The following is a 23,859-nucleotide window of genomic DNA, read 5'->3' as shown; positions in this document are numbered from 1 at the left end:
ATTTGTATATTAATCGCAAAACAGAATCTAAATTTTATCTTATTTGGTCCCGTTGGCTTTCATCAAAATATTCTTCGCATAAGATATAATTTTATTAATTAAAGATTAATTATTAATTCATGTGTATTTGAATACGCTATCTGTTCGATTGGAAGATACCACTACTAATGTAACATATAATTTATTACTGTATTGACATGTGTTTTTTTACTTTATTTATTTATTTTATTTAATTTTTTATTTTATTTTTAATTACTTATTTTATTTATTTTCCCTCAAATTCAATCGATAAAGTAGTTTATGTTTGCTATGTTATTCTGTGTATCGAAAAATTTAAATAAAAATCACTCAATGAAAAAAAAAAGGTACACCAGCATGTTATTTGCCAGTTTCAGATTTTCCAAGGCATGGCAAAACATGATCATTGACTATATAAAACGCTCAGGGTTAAATAAAAAACAGTATTTTTGCACCATATTCTTGCTGTATATCAATTGTCAACTTAGCATGTTAGTATTTTTTTTTTTATTGTATTATAGTATTTATTTTATTTAAGATAAATGTATGTATAAGGAACACGCGTTACATTGTATGCTTTTCTATCAGAAGAATGGTCCACTAATAACGTTGAACACATTTCATAGCTTTTCTTTTTAGCAGCTACAACAGATAACTAGCGCATAAAGCCCACAGAATCCTTTAAAGGTTTGTCAGGCCGTGACTTATACGCAGGCAAGAGATGCGGCCGTATACCACCATACGGAGATTACAGCTGTCAAGTGCCATCAATAGTGGACAGCTGTCATCATATATCATAAACAGGAATAGGCTATAAACTATCATTGTCCGATTACTGCAAGTGCTACAATATGTTAGGTGGTGTCTATCAGTGTGTGTGTGGTAAAGACAGATATTCATAGTATTTTTTTAAAGAATTCTATTTATGTTTCTTAAGGCACAGATAATTCATAGTGATTAGCTGGGTGTTATATTGGATTATGATTGATGGTTAAAAGCCAGTCAACATGACGGCTTCTGCAATGTACTTAGGGGCCGGAGCAGACTTGCTCAATGAGCAGCGAATTTGGATCATGGTGGAGGTCTGCGTATGTACGAATATGTGCGTGTGCAAACGCCTTCTGTCAGAGAGAGGGAAGGGGCCGGGCAGGAGGCTGAAGCAGGGGAACAAACACCTAACATATTGTGGATGAGCCCATAAAAACGCTGGGAGTTCCCCTGCAAATGCAGGAGTGTCAATGTCTGCTCTGGGCAGATGTCCTGTGACATCAGCTCCTGCCCCGAATTCAGCTATCTCCAAAATGCAAATGCTGGGATCAGTCGGTCTGAATCAGGCCCTTACTTATTAATGTAAAGCCCAAAAACAGTTTGTCTTAACACTTAGTGGGAAATTGACTAAGATGATTTAGTAGAAAATAATCGTATTTTCCTACGAAAATACGATTTTTTTCGGTGTATTCGTATTTTTTGGCATTTACTATGCCAAAAATACAAATATTCATATTCATATTGATGGGACATTCGTAATTTGTATTTACAAATACGAATGTCTACACCATCAATAGAATACGACAGGAATCGCCATACAAAAGAATGGTGGTTCCTGATTTACTAAGCAGCCGTATTGAAAATACGGCTGCTAATTAGTGTAAAACTGCCACGAATATACGGCAGGAAAATACACCTTGATGTTCCTGTCGTATTTGGCTTTAGCCTGCACAGGACCAGTCAGATCCGTGCAGGCTTTAGTGTAAAAAAATATATAAAAATAAATAAATAAATGAAAAAAATCAGCGTGGGGTCCCCCCACAGCTGTAACCAGCACCAGGCTGAAAGAGCCGGGGCCGGTAATTAAAACTCAGGGAACCCGACAAATAGGGGTTCCCCGACTTTTAACAACCAGCCCCAGGCTCCAGGTCCGGGGCTGGTTCCCAAAATACGGGGGACAAAATGACTAGGGGTCCCCCGTATTTTAAGAACCAGCCCCAGGCACAACCAGCCAGCAGGGTAATGCCACAGCCGGGGGACACTTATTAGATAAGGTCCCGCGGCCAAAGTATTAACCCTACCGACCAGTCAGCCTGGCCAGGGGTCCTGGGGGAGTGGGGACCCCCCCCTCCAGAACTTACCTGACCAGGCTGAAGCCTGGTGCTGTCCCCGGTGGCCCTGTGCAGTGGCCACCGGGCTGATAAAATGGTGTAAAAAAAAAAGATTAAAAACTATTGTCTTATACCGTGGAACTATGAGTCCCAGCAAGCCTCCCCGCATGCTGGGACTTGGAGAACCACAAGTCCCAGCATGCAGGGCATTAAAGGGCCCGCTGGGTCTTGTAGTTCCACAGTACAAGAAATAGTTAAATAAACACACTGACAACCCCTAAAAATAAAAGTTTAATACATACATTACACAAAACACACTGATACTGACCCAGGGACCTACCAACGGGCTCAAGATAGGATAAGATCAGTGTGTTTGTGTAATGTATGTATTAAACTTTTATTTTTCGGGGGTGTCAGTGTGTTTATTTAACTATTTTTTGTACTGTGGAACTACAAGACCCAGCGGGCCCTTTAATGCCCCGCATGCTGGGACTTGTGGTTCTCCAGGTCCCAGCATGCGGGGAGGCTTGCTGGGACTCATAGTTCCACGGTATAAGACAATAGTTTTTAATCTTTTTTTTTACACTATTTTATCAGCACGGTGGCCATCGCACAGGGCCACCGGGGACAGCACCAGGCTTCAGCCTGGTCAGGAAAGTTCTGGAGGGGGGACCCCTTTATTGGGGGGGTCCCCACTCCCCCAGGACCCCTGGCCAGGCTGACTGGTCGGTAGGGTTAATGCTTTGGCCGCGGGACCCTATCTAATAAGTGTCCCCCGGCTGTGGCATTACCCTGCTGGCTGGTTGTGCTTGGGGCTGGTTCTTAAAATACGGGGGACCCCTAGTCATTTTGTCCCCCATATTTTGGGAACCAGCCCTGTACCTGGAGCCTGGGGCTGGTTGTTAAAAATCAGGGAACCCCTATTTGTCGGGTTCCCTGATTTTTAATTACCGGCCCCGGCTCTGTCAGCCTGGTGCTGGTTACAGCTGTGGGGGGTACCCCACGCTGATTTTTTTTATTTTATTTTTTTTTTCTACCTTGCAGCCTGCACGGATCTGACTGATCCGTGCAGACTGCCTCCACTAATTCGTATTAGCGAGCGAATATATGGCCGCTAATACGAATTAATATGACATCGGAGGGTTACAAAGCAGTCGTATATGACTGCTTTGTAAATCCCCCTCCGGAACACAACTTTGCATAAGAGGTATGCAGTCGTATTCATTCGTAGCAAGAATACGAATACAATTATTTGTATTCGTATTCTTAGTAAATTTCCCTTTTAATTGTGGTTCCTGCACTTGTCTAATTGGTGATACTCTGCCAGGAGTTCGAAACATCCTATTGAATTTTTTGGACTTTGAATCATGTCCCTTATCTTGGACACTGAGCCTAATTCAGGCCTGATCACATGGCTGCAAATGTCAGTCTGGGCAATTATCTATAGACTGCGCATGCATACAGCCTGTAGTACGCATACACAAAGCCATCCTGCAATAGAAGCCTGCTACTTTTGTTAATCGCTGCCCATTCACAAGGTGCTTGACAGAAATCTAGTACTTGGGGGTGGTAACCGCCCGTTGTATGGGAGTGTCAGGAAAAAAGCTGGGCGATTCAGGGGAAGTCATGTGATGATAGCTCTGGCCTTGATCAGCCTGTTTCTATCGCAGCCACCGAGTAAGTCCTGGGCTACTCACAGACTGCACACAGTGGAGGAATAATTGGATGGTGAGCGGTTTGAGAATGGATTTGCAGCTAATCGCAGGCCTGCGGTATCTTCACAAGCTGCGCTAAGCCATTTGAAGGCTTGCACAGGGCTGGTTTGGCTCATCAGTCTGGGCCAAGCGACTGGACTTTGTGGGACTCCTTTCTTATGTTGTGTACTCTATTATTTCCAAGTGTGCCATACTATGTTCCACTCTGTAATACAGAATAAAACATTGGTGGTCATTCAGACCTGATTCCTGCCCTGTTGAAGTATGAGATTGGCTTGGCAAAATATTGCAGATCAGCTCCAAATCCATACGCAACTCACTATGAGAGATTATGAAAGTGAGAGATTTGGTAAGAAATGTCCAGTTTTTTTTTAAACGGCAATCATTTACACTGCAAAATCAAACTGGGTTTGCAGTGTAAATGATTGCCGCTTTAAAAAAAACTGGAGATTTCTTACCAAATCTCTCACTTTCATAATCTCTCATCCTATTACATTTCCCCCAATGAGTTTGATTCCCACCACGGACCTAACTGTGTGGATATTGTATATTCTCAGTGGCGGCTCCTAACTTATGGTAGGAGGGGGACTGCCGCTGGCTGCGACGCCGGATCCCCCCTGCCACTACTGCTCCTCCTGGTCCCCGCTGCATTGTTCCCAGTGCTTATACAATGATGACAGGCACCGGGACCTGCACATGCCCAGTACCAGCCTCTGTACTGCGCATGTAGCCAGCTTCTATGGACTGCTTCAGCAACAGCCCTAGAAGTGAAATCACAGTCCCGGAGCCTGTACAATATAGGGACCAGCACATGGACAGTACTGCCGTAGGTACTGCACATGTGCAGACCCTGGATTTTATGGGCTGCCATGCAGCAACCCATAGAGGCATCCCAGAGGGTGGGAACACCTTCCAATGGGACTGCCTTGGGTGATAGGAAGTCAGTGCCAGTCACAGTGAAGCCATTGCAGTCTCACAGACTGCATTTGGCTTCACTACAGTGGCAGATTTTACCTGGGGGGGGGGGGGGGGGGGGGCTGCAGCCCATACGTAAAAACCGCCACTGTATATTCTCCCCATGTTTGCTTGGATATCCAATTCCAGTTTTCTCCTACAATCCGAAAATATAAATTGGCAGGTAAATTGGCTCCAGTCAGAAATGGACTGTGTATGCGTATGACTGTGTGTACCTATATAGATTGCGAGCTTTAGTGGGTCAGAGACTGATGGGATGGTCACATGTAAAGCACTGAGCGATGTGTGCACTATAACAATAACTGGTAATCATACTTTGCCTATCATGTACATCAGCAGATTTCTATATTTCTGAAACATGAATTCCTTTCACTTCACTTATTTACATTACGCTGTCCACAATTCATTAATCCAGTTGTTAATCCATGGTCCTCAGAGACCATGGCTTAGATGCATCCTGAATACAAAGTCCTACTCAATTACACCTCATGTGTCAGTTATAAAAACATAGAAACATAGAAGTTGACGGCAGATAAGAACCACTTGGCCCATCTAGTCGGTCCCTTTTCTAAACATGTTACCTCAAACCATATTTGATCCTTATTTCTTTGTAAGGATATCAATATGCCTATCCCAAGCATGTTTAAATTGTTGTTCTGTATTTGCCTCTACCACCTCTGATGGTGGGCCATTCCACTTATCTACTACTCTTTCTGTGAAGTAATTTTTCATAAAATTTCCCCTAAATCTTCCTCCCTCTCCTGTGAAGAATGTCTTCCACCTGTACCTTGTTAAAACCCTTGATATATTTGAAAGTTTCTATCATGTCCCCCCTTTCTCTTCTCTGCTATAAAGTATTAAGATCTTTTAGTCTTTCCTGGTATGTTTTGTGATGTAGGCCATGCAACATTTTAGTTGCCCTTCTTTGTACAGTCTCTAATGTATTTATATCCTTCTGGAGATATGGCCTCCAGAACTGAACACAATACTCTAGGTGAGGTCGTACCAATGACCTATACAGTGGCATTATTACTTCTTTCTTTCTACTGCTGATACCTCTCCCTATGCAACCAAGCATCAGACTTGCCTTCTTCATTGCTTTGTTACATTGCTTCATTGCTTTGTAATATTGCTGGTTCGCTTATTCGATCTGAACAGACCACACATGCAGGGTCCCACCGGCACTGGACCGTTTTAAAGTCCCGGTGCGACCCTGCATTTGCGGTCTGAAAGTGGTATAAGTCAGTCCCTAATGTGCTATTTCAATGACCTAATCAGTACATTTAGGCAACAATGTTCTATTACAAAAATAGTGAATAGATGCAACACAGAGAATAATTGCACAGCATTTCTACAGAAAGAAGGAAGGAAACCACTGATTTAGGAAGTCACTACACTTACAAGACTTGGATTCTGGGGAGGTTGGTGAAATATTGCAAACTGCAAGATCGCTCTTTGACTTTTTAGGCTTCTTTGCATTCACCTGCCAGGGTTTATCGTAGGTTCTAAAATCCCGTCTGATTCCTTTGTATTCTGTGGAAAACAAAACCATAATAAGTTACCCATGTACCGTACAGCACTTATTTGAAATGTCAGAAAGGAATGAACATGTAGGCATACTCACAGCAAGTCATTTCACCTGCTGTCAATCTATAGATTCTGGCATGCTTAACTAGCTGGAAGCTCAGCGTGGTATTGACCAAGACCTACTGGAGAACCGCAGGTTGCTGATGTCTGATTACAGGTGCTAAGGAATGCTACAATTGTCGCTTAACACTCCAGGAGGAAAAGTATTGCTTAGAAAAAAGTACACTGCATTATCTAACTTGCATATAAACCATTTTTCTGCTTTACATTATTATCATTGGAATTAAATTAGCTCTGAAACGGGGGTAGCCACTGGCTTTTTCACAATTTTTATATTCAGCAATTCAGTTTTCAGATGTTAAGCCCCGTACACACGGGGGGAGATATATTGCTCAGCAATATATTGCTAGCAATATATTGCTCAGCAATATATTGCCCAGTGTCTCCTTTTCATCAGCGACCAGAGATGGTCACTGATGAAAAGGAACCTCTGCTGGCGGTGCCGCAGAGGTAATTAGCTGGTCGCAGGAGCAAGCTCCTGCGACCAGCGATTAGAAAGGGGCTGAAAATGGGAGCGCGCACCCGGCGATTTATCGCCGGGGCACACTCCCAATCACTGGCAATATGGTTGCCAGCGACCATATTTCCAGCGATTTCAGCCCCCATCACCCCCGTGTATACACAGCATTAATGTGTTATCAGTACCCAGGGCTGCCACCAGGAATTTTAAGGCCCAGGACTAATTTTTAGTCCGGGCCCTCCTCCCCCACTCACTTACTGTCTGGCTTTGGCTCCCAACCCTCGTCCACTGTGCTGTCACGGTTCAGTGAGCTGAAAGAAACCCTGCTCCCAGAGTGCAGGCTTCTTCGTCTCTGGACACCGGCTGCCATTAAAATGGTGAGCCAATCAGAGCTCGAGTACCATTAGCCAATCAGAGTGGCTGCCAGTACGCGAGCCTTACTCAAACAGGGGAACTGCAATAGCCCTTGAAATGTGTGTCTGGGGGCACACCAAGCTGGATTTCAGCATCTACAGACACTGACAGCAGGCATCTGCCCTCGCACACTTGGACGTACACTATGGATTTGCACAATGGAAAGATTTTGTAGCGGCACCAGCATAAAGACACATGCAGGGCTGCAGTAAAAGATGTGGCCAGGCAGCATCATGGGACTCATTCAGACCTGTTTGCTAGGCTGCATATATTTGCAGCCTAGCGAACAGATAAATGGCGCCCGTCTGCCACGCGACCGAATGTCTGCCCCCACACACACACACACTCGCGAATCCCTGCATTTGCACATCCCCTCACATGCAGCCGCACAAGTGAAAAATCATTCAAATTTTTTCCCTGTTATCAAATAAAAAAAGTCAGTCTAAACCAGGGCTGGGCAACACCGGCCCTACAGATGTTGATGAACTATACATCACAGCATGCCTTGCATCAGTTTCAGCATGGCCACATAGCAAAACTAATGCAAAGCATCCTGGGATGTGTAGTTCACTTACATCTGGAGGGCCGGTGTTGCCCAGCCCTGGTCTAAACTGACTTTTATTTCCAGCAAAGATGGCCGAACACGCTGCGGGTACTGATGTCATGTGACAGTCGCCCACCCGCCCTGTGAAGGCATCAACCCTCCTGCCCCAGCCCCCTGCCCGTCCCCACCCCTGCTTGTGCAAATGCCACGGCGAGTAGGATACTCCCCGAAGGTGTTCACACAGTGGATCTGCGCATGCGCATATTCACTCAGGCGCAGACCCGCAACATCGGAAATAGGGCCGAATATAGCCCCATCTGAGCGAGTCTGAATCAGGCCCCATATCCAGAATCAGCAACAATGTGTGTAGAATTTGCAAGTATTATGTGTGCAGAGTATGGTGTAGATAATGCAGGCTGAGTACACAACATGCAGGAGGGGATATAATAGAGGGCTCAGTTATTTTCAGGGATTTATTTCTGCAGCTGGGATCAGCCCTCTCTCTGGTGTTGTCTCTGGAGGAAGAGTGAATGTCGGCTTCTCAGAATGTAACAAAGTGCAAACAGCATAGAAATCACAGGTTTCTCCTCTGATACCTCTTCATCCGCCACTTCCCAATGTCCCCATAGGCCTCCAGGAGACGGTGGTGTGACAGAATATTACAACTGGCAAAAAGCTTTCCAGCACTAGCCAATAGCAGCATGGAAGCTGTTCTACTGTACATCCACGAACGCACGTTTCACATTAACCTTTCCCTGGCAGAGTAGCAGAGAAGCAGGGTTCATCTGGGCCTCAAACAGTAGCTCTGGGCGGCGGCTGGCAAATGACAGAACCATTTACCAAAATGAGAATGGGTAGAACACAGCATCCACCAATGAGTAACATGCTATACTGGTGGGTATGGGTCATTGGGTCGACTCAGTTTAGGTTGACATGCATTGGGTCGACAGGCCTTAGGTAGACGCCTGAAATAGGTCGACATTGGTAAGGTCGACACACGCATTAGGTCGATAATGGGAAGGTCAATAGTTAAAAGGTCAACATGAGTTTTTCACGGTTTTTGACCCTAATGTCGACATGGCCTCCGTATTAGTGTGTTGCTTCGGGCACATTATTATATTCTCCCACCATGCCGTAGTAGATAATAGGGCATGGAATACCACCTGCCGGCACATGTCAGCTAAAAATAAAAAAAAGTGAAAAACTAATTTCGATATTTGACTGTCAATCTTCCCATTGTTGACTTAATCCTTGTCGACCTTCCAACCCTGTCGACCTTACCTCAACCTATATCAGGTGTTGACTCAGTGGTTGATCCAATGCATGTTGACCTTAATAGGAATTACCTGGGTTTCTGCATAAATTGGTCATAAAATGTGTTCTGATCTTCATCTAAGTCACAACAATCGGCAAACACAGTCTGCTTAAACTAATACCACACAAACGATTATATGTTGTCATGTTTTATTGAACACACCATGTAAACATTCACAGAACAGGGTGGACAAAGTATGTGAACCCCTAGGCTAATGACTTCTCCAAGAGCTAATTGGAATCAGGAGTCAGCCAACCTGTAGTCCAATCAATGTGACAAGATTGTAGGTGGTGGTTAAAGCTGCCCTGCCCTAGAAAAAAACACACACCAGTTTTGAGATTGCTATTTGAAAGAAGCATTGCCTGATAGGAACTATGCCTCGCACGAAAGAGCTCTCAGAAGACCCAAGCTTAAGAATTGTTGATTTGCATAAAGCTGGAAAGGGTTACAAAAGTATCTCTAAACAGGGCCGGTGCAAGGCACCGGAGTGCCCCAGGCGAGTCGGGGTGGGGGCGCCCCGGTGCCGGGGGAGGGGGTGTACCTGTCCTGCGGCTGTATATATAAAGCTTGCGGCGGCGGCAGCGGGGGTCCCTGCAGTCAATAAGAATTTAATAACGAGCGCTACCCGCCTGGCTACGCGGAAGCGCTTCTGTTGTGAAAACACTGGCCGCACGGCGCACGCTGATTGGCTGAATCTCAGCCAATCAGCGTGCGGCCAGTGTTTCCACAACAGAAGCGCTTCCGCGTAGCCAGGCGGATAGCGCTCATTATTAAATTCTTGTTGACTGCAGGGACCCCCCGCTGCCGCCGCCGCAAGCTTTATATACACAGCCGCAGGACAGGTACCCCCGCGGCACGGGGGGGGGGGGGGCGAAATGCCGCCCTCCAGTGGCCGGCACCCTAGGCAAATGCCTAGATTTGCCTAGTGGTGGCGCCGGCCCTGCTCTAAAAGGCTTGATGTTCATCAGTTCACAGTAAAGCTGGGTACACATATATACAATTGTCAGGCCGTTCTTCCATTCTGGGTCGGATGGCCGTTCAATTGTATATGTGTGTACGCTGTCCCGTACGAGCGATAAATGGCAAAAAACTGTCTTGACCGTCCATACTCGGTCAGTCGACGGTTCTTTGCTGTTAAATTTTCATCCGTCAGGACGGCCCCATATTGGAACAAAAGTGCAGTGTGTATGCACGTTTGACCGATAAGCTGCCGTCCTTGCGACTATACTGGCAAAGCTGGAACGCCCATGTGGGCGTTCCATAGCTGCATCATGTCTGGCAGGGTGACTAGAAAAAAAAACGGGTGGGGTCCCCCCCACAGCCGTAACCAGCACCAGGCTGAAGAGCCGGGGCTGGTATTAAAAAATCAGGAAACCCGACAGATAGGGCTTCGCTGATTTTTTAAAACCAGCCCCAGGCTCCAGGTCCGGGGCTGGTTCCCAAAATACGGGGGACAAAATGACTAGGGGCCCCCCGTATTTTAAGAACCAGCCCCAGGCCAAACCAGTTAGCAGGGTAATGCCACAGCCTGGGGACACTTATTATATAAGGTCCCGCGGCCAAAGCATTAACCTACCAACCGGTTAGCCTGGCCAGGGGCCCTGGGGGAGTGGGGACCCCCCCAATAAAGGGGTCCCCCCCCCCTCCAGGACTTACCTGACCAGGCTGAAGCCTGGTGCTGTCCCCGGTGCCTAGCTGCCAAACAGGAGCCGAGCTCCTGATTGGCCACTAGGCGGCCAATAGAATCATTTGGATGAGAGGCGCTGAAGAAGAAACATCTCTGCGCCTCTCAAAGTACATCGGGTACCGGCGGCTGATGCAGCGGAGATGGAGAAGATGAGGAGATCGTCGCCAGAGGACCTGGGTGAGTAGGATCTCCTTCCACAGGTCCCCCATGGGTTTCTTCAGATCCAGGACCCCGGACTCTTCAGCCCTGGAGCCCCGGACCCCGGACCAGCCCCGGAACCAAGGCACCGGACCCAGGGACCTACCGACGGGATCAAGATAGGTAAGTATCAGTATGTGTGTGTTACGTATGTATTAAAGTTTTATTTTTCTGGTGTGTCAGTGTGTATTTAACTATTTTTTTTCTGTGGAACTACAAGTGCCAGTGGGCCCTTTAATGCCCCGCAGGCTGGGACTTGTGGTTCTCCAAGTCCCAGCATGCGGGGGAGGCTTGCTGGGACTCATAGTTCCACAGGAAAAGACAATAGTTTTTAATTCTATTTTTTTTACACTCAATCAGCCCGGTGGCCACCGGGGACAGCACCAGGCTGTAGACTGGTCAGGTAAGTCCTGGAGGGGGGGGGGGCATTATTGGGGGGGTCCCCACTTCCCCAGGACCCCTGGCCAGGCTGACCGGTCAGAGGGCTGAATGCTTTTGCCGCTGGACCTTATATAATAAGTGTCCCCCGGCTGTGGCATTACCCTGCTGGCTGGTTTGGCCTGGGGCTGGTTCTTAAAATACGGGGGACCCCTAGTCATTTTGTCCCCCGTATTTTGGGAACCAGCACTGGACCTGGAGCCTAGGGCTGGTTTTAAAAAATCAGCGAAGCCCTATTTGTCGGGTTTCCTGAATTTTTAATACCAGCCCCGGCTCTTCAGCCTGGTGCTGGTTACAGGCGTGGGGGGGACCCCACGTCGTTTTATTTTTTTAATGGGTAAAAGGGTGACTAAAATGTAGACGCATAATCCATCTATATAGAAGTTTAGTCACCCTGCCGGCTGACTAAAGTTCTATATAGACGGGTTTGCGTCTAAATTTTAGTCACCCTGCCGGCTGACTACTTTCGCGTATATAGCGGTTTGCTATAATTATGTCCTAACCCAGCCCATTATGATAATTTTGCTCACATGTGACATGTCAATAGCCCAAATCGAGACAGTGTGTACGGTGGTACAATCTTTTTCTTGCGACTGTTTGGACGGGAGTACATCGGAGGTCGCAAGTAAAATTGTACAGGTGTGTACGCTCGTGATCGGCTGTTGTTTGTGGACGGTCCGACGGGAGTACGGTCGGCCAAGCGGTTGCAAGAAACAGGGATTGTATATATGTGTACCCAGCTTAAGACAAATAGTATATAAATGGAGAAAGTTCAGCACTGTTGCTACTCTACCTAGGAGTAGTTATCCTGTAAAGATAACTGTAAGAGCACAACGCAGACAAAAATCAGCGAAGCCCTATTTGTCGGGTTTCCTGAATTTTTAATACCAGCCCCGGCTCTTCAGCCTGGTGCTGGTTACAGGCGTGGGGGGGACCCCACGTCGTTTTATTTTTTTAATGGGTAAAAGGGTGACTAAAATGTAGACGCATAATCCATCTATATAGAAGTTTAGTCACCCTGCCGGCTGACTAAAGTTCTATATAGACGGGTTTGCGTCTAAATTTTAGTCACCCTGCCGGCTGACTACTTTCGCGTATATAGCGGTTTGCTATAATTATGTCCTAACCCAGCCCATTATGATAATTTTGCTCACATATGACGTGTCAATAGCCCAAATCGAGACAGTGTGTACGGTGGTACAATCTTTTTCATGCGACTGTTTGGACGGGAGTACATCGGACTTCGCAAGTAAAATTGTACAGGTGTGTACGCTCGTGATCGGCTGTTGTTTGTGGACGGTCCGACGGGAGTACGGTCGGCCAAACGGTTGCAAGAAACAGGGATTGTATATATGTGTACCCAGCTTAAGACAAATAGTATATAAATGGAGAAAGTTCAGCACTGTTGCTACTCTACCTAGGAGTGGTTAGCCTGTAAAGATAACTGTAAGAGCACAACGCAGACAGCTCAATGAGGTGCAGAGAAATCCTAGAGTGTCAGCTAAGGACTTACAGAAATCTCTGGCACATGCTGACATCTCTGTTGACGAATCTATGATATGGAAAACACCAAATTAGAATAGAGTTCATGAGAAGACACCACGGAGGAAGCCACTGATGTCCACAAAAAAACATTGCCGCACTTTTGAAGTTTGAAAAAGAGCACCTGGAGGTTCCACAGCACTACTGGCAAAATATTCAGTGGACAGGTGAAACCAAAGTTGAGTTGTTTGGATGGAACACACAACACTATGGCCCTTACTCTAGTTGACTCGGACGGATGCGTATTTTCGGACGGCCACCGAGTGTTCTTAGGCCCGCCTACCTTACGGATCGCTCACACCGTCCGAATGTGGTAAGACGAGCGAGTGGATGTTTCGGGGGAAATTTACCAATATGAAAAACCTAGTTTTTCGTATTGGTATTTTCCCTACGACTGCATACGACTGTTTAAGTCGTATGCAAAGTCGTGTTCCGGAGGATCAGTTACAAAGCAGTCATATACGACTGCTTTGTAACCCTCCGATGTCGTAGGAATTCGTATTAGCAGCCGTATATACGGCTGCTAATACGAATTATTTGTAGGCAGTCTGCACGGATCAGTCAGATCCGTGCAGGCTGCAAGGTGTAAAAAAAAATTAAATAAATAAATAAATATAAAAAAAAACGGCGTGGGGTCCCCCCCACAGCCGAAACCAGCACCAGGCTGACAGAGGCTGGAGCCGGTAATTAAAAATCAGGGAACCCGACAAATAGGGGTTCCCTGATTTTTAACAACCAGCCCCAGGCTCCTGCTCTGGGGCTGGTTCCCAAAATACGGGGGACAAAATGAGTAGGGGTCCCCCGTATTTTAAGAACCAGCCCCAGGCAAAACCAGCCAGCAGGGTAATGCCACAGCCGGGGGGAGACTTTTTATGCAAGTCCCCCCGGCCAAAGCATTAACCCTACCGACCAGTCAGCCTGGCCAGGGGCCCTGGGGGAGTGGGGACCCCCCCAATAAAGGGGTCCCCCCCCTCCAGGACTTACCTGACCAGGCTGAAGCCTGGTGCTGTCCTCGATGCCCCTGGGCGGTGGGCATCGAGCTGATAGCGGTGTAAAAAATAGAACAAACTATTGTTTTTTACTGTGGCACTACAAGTGCCAGCAAGCCTCCCCAGCAAGCTGGGACTTGGAGAACCACAAGTCCCAGCCTGCTGGGCATTAAAGGGCCCGCTGGGTCTTGTAGTGCCACAGTAAAAAAAAAAGTTAAATAAAACACACTGACACCCATTTTAAATAAAAGTTTAATACACACATTACATACATACTGATACTTACCTTTCTTGATCCCGTAGGTAGCCCTGGTCCTGATGTCCTGTGTCGTCCTCCAGGTCCATGTCGGCTGTCTGCGTCGTCCTCCAGGTCCATGTCGACGGTCCGTGTCGTCCTCCAGGTCCATGGCGGTGTCCGGGTCCGAAGAAATCCATGTTGGAGCTGTGGAAGGAAATCCTACTCACCTGGTCCTGCGCTGAAGAAGTCTTCTCTTGATCCGACGTAATCCAGGTAATCTTCACAGCTGTCGGCGCTCCCCGCTGTCTCCGCTGTCTCTGCATCGCGCTGAGGAGAGATGCTGAGATGTTTCATATTCGGCGCCTCTCCTCAGACTGAATTCTATTGGCCGCCTAGCAGGCCAATCAGGAGCCGAGAAAGTCGGCTCCTGATTGGCCTGCTAGGCGGCCAATAGAATTCAGTCTGAGGAGAGGCGCCGAATATGAAACATCTCAGCATCTCTCCTCAGCGCGATGCAGAGACAGCGGAGACAGCGGGGAGCGCCGACAGCTGTGAAGATTACCTGGATTACGTCGGATCAAGAGAAGACTTCTTCAGCGCAGGACCAGGTGAGTAGGATTTCCTTCCACAGCTCCAACATGGATTTCTTCGGACCCGGACACCGCCATGGACCTGGAGGACGACACGGACCGTCGACATGGACCTGGAGGACGACGCAGACAGCCGACATGGACCTGGAGGACGACACAGGACATCAGGACCAGGGCTACCTACGGGATCAAGAAAGGTAAGTATCAGTATGTATGTAATGTGTGTATTAAACTTTTATTTAAAATGGGTGTCAGTGTGTTTTATTTAACTTTTTTTTTTACTGTGGCACTACAAGACCCAGCGGGCCCTTTAATGCCCAGCAGGCTGGGACTTGTGGTTCTCCAAGTCCCAGCTTGCTGGGGAGGCTTGCTGGCACTTGTAGTGCCACAGTAAAAAACAATAGTTTGTTCTATTTTTTACACCGCTATCAGCTCGATGCCCACCGCCCAGGGGCATCGAGGACAGCACCAGGCTTCAGCCTGGTCAGGTAAGTCCTGGAGGGGGGGGACCCCTTTATTGGGGGGGTCCCCACTCCCCCAGGGCCCCTGGCCAGGCTGACTGGTCGGTAGGGTTAATGCTTTGGCCGGGGGGACTTGCATAAAAAGTCTCCCCCCGGCTGTGGCATTACCCTGCTGGCTGGTTTTGCCTGGGGTTGGTTCTTAAAATACGGGGGACCCCTACTCATATTGTCCCCCGTATTTTGGGAACCAGCCCCAGAGCAGGAGCCTGGGGCTGGTTGTTTAAAATCAGGGAACCCCTATTTGTCGGGTTCCCTGATTTTTAATTACCGGCTCCAGCCTCTGTCAGCCTGGTGCTGGTTTCGGCTGTGGGGGGGACCCCACGCCGTTTTTTTTTTTTTATTTATTTAATTTTTCTATTTTTTTACACTGAAGCCTGCACGGATCTGACTGATCCGTGCAGGCTAAAACGCAAATACGACATGAAAATGGTGTTCTATTTTCCTGTCGTATTTGCGTGGGTGTTTTACACCACTAAGCAGCCGTATTATCAGTACGGCTGCTTAGTAAATCAGAAACCACCATTCTTTTGAATGGTGATTTTTGTCGTATTCTATCTATGGTGTAGACATTCGTATTTGTAAATACAAATACGAATGTTCCATCTTTAGGAATACGAATTGTTGTATTTTTGGGATTGTAAATCCCGAAAATACAAATTCGTAAAAAAAAGGTGTATTTCTCCCTACGAATACACCTTTTTTCTACGAATCCATTTTGGTAAATGTCCCCCTTCATGTGAACAACTCCCCCATCTGAGGGAACCTCCCCCATCCTCCGATGGTCGACGACCATCGTATGATGAACCGAGCGGTCAGACAGCTCTGAGTGCTCCAGACCACTCGGACATTTCTCTGTGCGAAAGCAGGGATATGGGCGGGCAGCTGGCATCCGCCCCCCGCACATGCGTCACGGTCACGAATTCCATATGTAAGCCCAGCGTTTTCACGGGAACGCCCATGAAATGCGGGGCGTACGCATATGGTAATGAGCCCAAGCAGCCCTTCACGCCCCTCTCCACCCCCTGCTCGGATTGTTCTGACCGATCGTTTTCTGTACGGAATTCATGCCATATTTGGACGTGCGCAGCATTCGCACATGCGCAGAAACGCCTGTGCACATGCGCAAACACAATACATCCGACCGAACATGCAGCCATCCGACTCAATCAGAATAAGGGCCCATGTGTGGAGGAAAACAAGGAACAGCACACAAACATCAAAACCTCTTCCCAACTGTAAAGTATGGTGGAGGGGGAATCATGGTTTGGGGCTGCTTTGCTGCCTCAGGACCTGGACAGATTGCTCAGATTTGCTGGTATCCATGGAAAAATGAATTCCCAAGTTTATCAAGACATATTGCAGGAGAACTTAAGGCCATCTGTCCACTAATTGAAACTCAACAGAAGATGGGTGATTCAACAGGACAACGACTGAAAGCACAGAAGTAGATCAACAACAGAATGGCTTCAACAGAATAAAATACACCTTCTGAAGTGGCCCAGTCAGAGTCCTGACCTCAACCCGATTGAGATGCTGTGGGGTGACATCAAGAGAGCGATTCACACCAGACATCCCAAGAATATTGCTGAACTGAAACAGTTTAGTAAAGAGGAATGGTCCAAAATTCAACCTGACCGTTGTGCAGGTCTGATATGCAACTATAGGAAACGTTTGGTTAAGGTTATTTTAATCAGTTCTTAAAACCAAGGGTTCACATACTTTGTTCACCCTGCACTGTGAATGTTTGCATGGTGTGTTCAATAAAACATGAGAACATATAATTGTTTGTGTGGTATTGGTTTAAGCAGACTGTGTTTTGTCTATTGTTGTAACTTAGATGAAGATCAGAATACATTTTATGACCAATTTATGCAGAAATACAGGTAATTCCAAAGGTTCACATACTTTTTCTTCCAACTGTATAAACCCCACAGATTTGCCCAAAAACAGTGAAATCCATTGGCTCCGTGAGGCATTTGGGGTAAAATGTTGCAGAGATATGAAAGAGCCCCAAAACATTGACTAGCCCAGGGCCTTTAAACACAGGTTAGGATTAGGGTGGCGGGATCCCGGGATTTGGCCTAAAAAACGCTGGGCTTTGAATCCCGGGATTAGACCTTCCAATCCTGGGATTCTGAGATTAGATGCGCATGCGCATATCTGATGCCGGGCAGCATCTGAGCGAGTGCTCAGACGCTGCCCAGGAGTTCCGAATCCCTGGCCTGCAGTCTGAAGTGGGTATAGGCAGTCCGACCTGCGCAGCGTGACTTCTGACCGTCACGCTGTGCAGGCCGCACCGCCCATATCCACTCCAGAGTGATCCCTCAGCCCTCACCAGTCCTGTTGCAGCTGCAGCCGCCGGCCCTCCGGGCGGCTCTGCTGCTGCTGTTGCTGCCGCCACCCGCCCGCTCCTGTCTGCCCTGCTCCCGCTGATGTCTGCCCTGCTCCCGGTCGCCCTCCCATGTAAGTAAATGAATGTGTGTGGCAGCCGGGGGTGGGGGGGGGGTTTACCTGCCTAAACTGCTTAGAGATGTCAATCCCAGGATCCCGGGAATCCCGGGATTGAGCATTTTTCAATCGCGATTCCCGGGATTGAAAAAATGCCCCGGGATTGGCATCCCTAGTTAGGATTGAAATAAGAAAAAAAAAAAAGCAGCAGGGCAGTGAGTATGAAGTCCGCATAATTTCTAATAGCCAAGTCTTGGGGGTCATGGCTGGTGGCGATATATACTATAGCAGGGAAGACAATTGGCATAGTGTCCGCCGACAAACATAACCACCCTTGGCCAGTCTGCAGAGTGGGTCCTACAAACGCATATCATCCCCTCCCCTTGGACAGCGAGTGTGGCTCTAGATCATTGATGATAAAAAATAATTGATATTCCTTTTTTTGGTGTGCTATAGGTCCCAGCTAGATCTGCCATGTCCAAGCTTTACGGCTGCTAGATCCGCCTGGCACAGGTGAAAGTTATATATATTTCTAATTGGTATTTTCCATTCCTTCCAACATGACTCTCTCTCCAGGAGGGACACAACGCTCTATTCCTGAACTTCCCTCTTAATTAATGATTGTCATCACCTGTGGTGAAACCCCTTTATTATCACTTAACCTGTTAAAACCAGGTGCTGGCAATCTTACATTAAGAGGGAAGTCCAGGAACAGAGCAGAGTGTCCCTCCTTCTGGAATGAATCATGTTGGGATGTATGATTTTCCTCCTTATGAGGCTAATCGGCTTGGACATGCAATGTATGTGTATCCTCTGAAACATGCTTAAAAGCTTAATACATTAAAGGATTTATTTTATATAGATACAGAGTTTGGCAGAATAATTGTTTCATCATTTCCAGTAAGAAAAAAAAAACATAATCAAAGGCTCATCGCTGCATTAATATACATGACAATGGATCATTTATAGATTCACATAAGTCTGGACATTACATTCCATTTAAACACGATTTTCTCATGTAAGAAACTTTTCACAGTGTAATTGCTTAAGCCAAAGAGCTCAGCGGCTGTGTAAGCACATTTATTTTATTTCATTTACATAATTCAATTTGCATAGTGAATGCCAGCAATGCAGTATGAATAGATGCAAATTCACCATGACCGTGCGCCTTTGGCGTCATTTAATCTATTTAATTGATTGCTAAACTAACCATTTACATTGCACCTGTTGTCTGGGCCTATTAGACAAAGCCGTCTTGTGGGCTGAAACAATAAGTATGATAATAAAAAGGCTGTCAAGTCACTTGGGACCAGTGTGATCGCAATGGCGCTGCAGTGTTGTTCGAGGTCCACAATGAAACTGCATTTTACAGACTAGTTTTTGTCAAACTGAAATGGCTCTACTGGTCACATTCGGCAAATGAACGGTAAATGCAATTTTCGCACATAACCTAGTTGAAAATACAATATATAGGGCTCTTTTTATCAAGGCGCGAAGAGACATTTTGCTGTTGTAAACACTGGTAAAGGCCTCTATCCTGATAGGGGGGAAGGTAGCACAGTTCAAAATTCAAACAAGGGAGCCACACTCACTGCCACCAACTGCCATTCCAAACTGACTCACTGGCAGTTGGTGTGACTCCCCTATTTGCATTTTGAACTGTACTGCAGTCCTACCTCTGGAGCAATGTTCCCTCTAATTTTACGAAGTCTGTGTGCGGCAAAAGATTTTGGCTGTGCAACTCTGGAAGGAAATTTAAATTTTTGTGCGTCACTTATATATAACTGGAAAATGACGTTCAGCATTTGTGTTAACTTTACTTCAAAATTATATTAAACATTTAAACATTCAAAACACAGCACAAAATGTAGTTAATGGCTGAAACACACATTAATTGAGTCCACAACTGCAAAAAGGGACCACTGTTGCTTTGTGCGCTCTGTTGTAATGTCTGTGCGCACGCTCGTCGAGTTGTGTGCGCGCGCACAGCTTAGAGGGAACACTGCTTTGGAGCCACCAAATACCCTTTTACTGCTTCTTTATATGTAGTGCATTTTACTGCCATTCCCAAAGACTCCCTCTGCACATGTTGCATCTGCCCCACCTGCAGTGCAGCATGGGGTTTGCCCAGGTGCACAACTACTTGCCCTTTTATGCTTTAGTCACACCTCAGAATCAGGCCCAAACTATCTCAATACACATGCCGTACTGGAAAGTACAGTAGTGTTGGCTATTTAATAAATATAGTGGTAACACCTATTTTTTTATTCCATCTCAAAAGTGTTAAAAAAAAGTGTTAAAAAAAAGGGTTATAAAAGTTGTATTATTAGAATAAAACAGTGTAAAAATGAACAAAGTTTTAAAAAATTGTTATTGATTAAATCTGTTTTTAAAGCTGGCCAGCCATAGAGGCAATTACAGTAATAACTACTGACCAGAATCTGGAGACGGTGGGACAGAACCACAGCATGTGCCAAAGCATTCTCTCCCCCTGAGGTGCCCTTGGGACAGGTGGAGTCCGACTGAATTGGTGGAAATGCGAATATTCCTTAGTGCCTCCTGCCATTCCATCATCTTTATATTTACTAAGTGGCCAGATGAAAACAACTAGTTCCAGGGCCGGTGCAAGGCACCGGAGCGCCCCAGGCGAGTCGGGGTGGGGGCGCCTCGGTGCCGGGGGGAGGGAGGGGGGGTGGTACCTGTGTAAAAAAATTGCTGCCCGGCGTCCCTGCAGTGCTGGGGCGGTCAGGGGTGTCCGTGCCGTAGGGTTACCTGCGGCGCCGTCATGTGTATAAAGCTGGCTGCGGCCGGCGGGGTCCCTGTAGTGAATAGCAAATAACTAGCGCTTCCCGCACCGCCGCGCGCATAGCGCTAGTTATTTGCTATTCACTACAGGGACCCCGCCGGCCGCAGACAGCTTTATACACATGACGGCGCCGCAGGTAACCCTACGGCACGGACACCCCTGACCGCCCCAGCACTGCAGGGACGCCGGGCAGCAATTTTTTTACACAGTTCGCTGGGGGTGAGGGGCGAACTGCCGCCCTCCAGGTGCCGGCGCCCTAGGCAAATGCCTAGAGCTGCCTAGTGGTGGCGCCGACCCTGACTAGTTCAGGACCAGAAGGACACAACCCTGAGGATTACACAGTTGTGTGATTATCGCCAAAGTCACACTGCACAGGTGCCAAAGTGGTCTTGTGGTGGCAGTAGCCCAGCGTTCCCATGGAAATCACACGGTGAAATCACACCGGATGTCAGTTCCTGTCGAGAATTCATGTACATCTAAGTGACCTGAGAGCCACTTAGATATGCGTGCACCTTCCACATCATTCGATGGTCGGCATCCATCAATTGATGTTGGTGTCGCCACATAGGCTGCCATTGGATGTTTTGCCAAAAGAGGGGGGGGCGGACCTGTGAGCAGTGGGCGACGTCGGTGAGACTCGCAAGGCTGCGACTGTAGCAGCCTTATGAATCAACCAGAATAAGGTCCTTGATCTGTTGCGGATGTGGATCTGTGGCAGAATTGATAAGGATGGATAAAAGGATCAAAAAGGGACACATTTGTGCAAGCAGCTGTGAGCATTGGGCCTGATTCATACTTGTAAAAAAAAAATAAAAAAAGCATGTGTTCTGCAGGTGGGGCAGATGTAACATGTGCAGAGAGAGTTACATGAAATGTAAATTGCAGTGTAAACAAAAAAAAAGCTAACACTTGTGGGCTACATGCAAAAGTAGCCACAATAGGGCAGATGTATTACTCCTGGTAAAGCAGTGATGATTGGCTGGTGCAGTATCACCTTCCACTTTATGACATTACCAGGCTTAATACATCTGCCCCAAAGTGTAGTTGTAATAATGAACCTGCAGGATCCCCACATCCTCATGGGGGCTAGTGGTACACAAGTCAGGAATGCATGTTAATATGAACGGTGAGAGAGACCTGCAGTAACTTACCTTCACTTTCTGCCCACAGAGCAGCTGACCCAGACAATGTCCTGTGCATCTGCCCAACATTCCCCAGTTTTGATTGAAGATGATTGATTAAAAATGGAATTGGCTGGTCTGGCGTTTCTGTGATCAGCTTGGTCATTAATTCCTAGGGGCAGGAAAAACAATGCATATTAGCCAATTTTAATTCCTTTACGGGGACCCTAATTTTGAACATTGACAAAGTCAGTACGATAAACAAACAAACCTACTGCGCTGATCGGTACGGATTCCTAGAAAGGCTGCCTGTTACTCTAGGCACCCTGTTAGGGGGGCCCAAAAACAAAGATAGGTGCAATAGTAAAACAAGTACCAAAAGAAAATAAATATACAATTGCAAGGGTTAACCGGAATTAACCCTTCTTTCAACCGTCTGAATGCTAGGTTGATGGACCCGGGTTATAAGTTTTGGTGCTTTCACACCGCACCTCGACCCAAGTTGATACGTCATCAACCCGGCAATAACCTGGGTTGAGGATGCGGTGTGAAAGGGGTATTACTATCACTTAATAACATCTTAGCCTTTCAACAGTGTGGTAGCCTGGAGTGGCTTGCTTTTGCTGGACTGGTGGCGTCCGGTAGCTTGGGGCATCTGGTTCTTGCTGGGTTGGTGGGGTCCTGTACTGTCCTGTGTAGATTGCAGAGTTCAGTATAATTATTCGGTTAGCAGTGCTTGGTACTATAGAGTGTGAATCTGCATACTGTACTTTTTCTATCCGTGGGGAACTACAAATCATAGCATGATAACACTTCCCATTAGGTTTGTAACTTCAATGCCCTACAAACTGCACAACAAAGAAGCGGGTTCAGGGAGGGAGGAAAAATTCTAATTGTTATGAATAAAAGTAATACCTTTCACATTCTACTACGCTTATAGTCGACAATGACTAGGTCGACACCTAATAATGGTCGACATACACTAGGTCGACATTGGCAGAAGGTTATCTATGCCGACATGGACACCATATATGCATACCACGTCCCCTCGCATGGTTTGCTGCGTTCGCCTACCTTGGACACGGTGCCTGGCTGCCCTCCGCACACTAGTATGTTCTCGCTCTATCTCCCCTTGGACAGCTTTTGCTGACCTTCTGACCTGAATGTTGACCTAGGGTATGTTGAGCATTCTTTGGTACTGAACTAGTCACTGTCAACCATTAGGGGTCGACCCAGGGTGGGTACATTTGCTCCGATGTTTTTACGACAATGTGCGTAAACACTGGATGACATGGCCGATCTGACCCATCGGAATACCCAGTTTAAGACCAAAATACCCATTGTAATCAATGTACTGTACCACGCCCTGAAAAGCTGGTGCTTGCCAGCCTAGCAGTACGGGGGAAGCATTGCATTCCTTCCCAGCAGGCTTCATGCTCCTACAATCCTGGTGGTCTAAAAAAAAAACATTCTGCACATTCACAGCCTTATAGCGGCTCATTCACAGTTGCAGCATTGTCCGTACACACATATGGGGGTATCCAGTGGGGGTAAGGATCATTGGATGGACAGCAATTACCTGTAGGTCGACAAGCATTAGGTCGACATGCATGAAGATCGACATTTGGTTAGGTCGACAGGTCATTAAGTCAACACAAGCATTAGGTCGACAAGTGGAAGGTCGACAGCAGTCAAAAAGTCAACATGAGGTTTTTCACTCATTTTGATCCGAATGTTGCCACAGTCGACACTAAAAAATTGGCACTGCGTCCCCTCGCATGGCGAGGGGGCTTCAGCCATGGTGCTTCGCTATGCTCGGGAGTGTATTACTTTCCCAAAAAGTTGACCTAATGCTTGTGTCGGGTGCCGGACGCGTTCCCGACAAAGGGATCCTGACAGTCATTTACCCGACGTCGGGATCCCGACTGTCAAAACGCCGACAGCCGGGTGCCCGGTGGCCACCCCCTATTTTCCTTTGTGGGGGTCCATGACCCCCATAGAGGGAGAATAGAATAGGTGGCTTACGTAGCGAGCCACCGTGCCCGCAGCGTGGCGAACTAGGCAAGGGGCTTTTTTGCGCTCGCCACGCTCTCT

The 23,859-nt window shown here is 47.0% G+C and overlaps 1 protein-coding gene across 2 annotated transcripts in view; it reads right to left on the bottom strand.

Moving 5' to 3' along the window:
* C5H8orf34 (chromosome 5 C8orf34 homolog) overlaps positions 1-23,859 on the bottom strand; it is a 221,400-nt gene that overhangs the window by 123,455 nt on the left and 74,086 nt on the right. For both annotated transcript variants that reach the window (XM_083187222.1, XM_083187221.1), the window contains exons 2-3: positions 21,796-21,937; positions 6,209-6,340 (exon numbers count right to left, since the gene is read on the bottom strand). In XM_083187222.1, coding sequence (XP_083043348.1) covers positions 6,209-6,340; positions 21,796-21,937 — 274 coding nt within the window. The remainder of the gene's footprint in view (positions 1-6,208; positions 6,341-21,795; positions 21,938-23,859) is intronic.

Source organism: Crinia signifera, chromosome 5, assembly GCF_055691185.1.
Source record: "Crinia signifera chromosome 5, ASM5569118v1, whole genome shotgun sequence".
Lineage (NCBI taxonomy): Eukaryota > Metazoa > Chordata > Amphibia > Anura > Myobatrachidae > Crinia > Crinia signifera.
The sequence above is the reverse complement of the archived record's forward strand: the minus strand, read 5'-3'. Positions and strand labels throughout refer to the sequence as shown.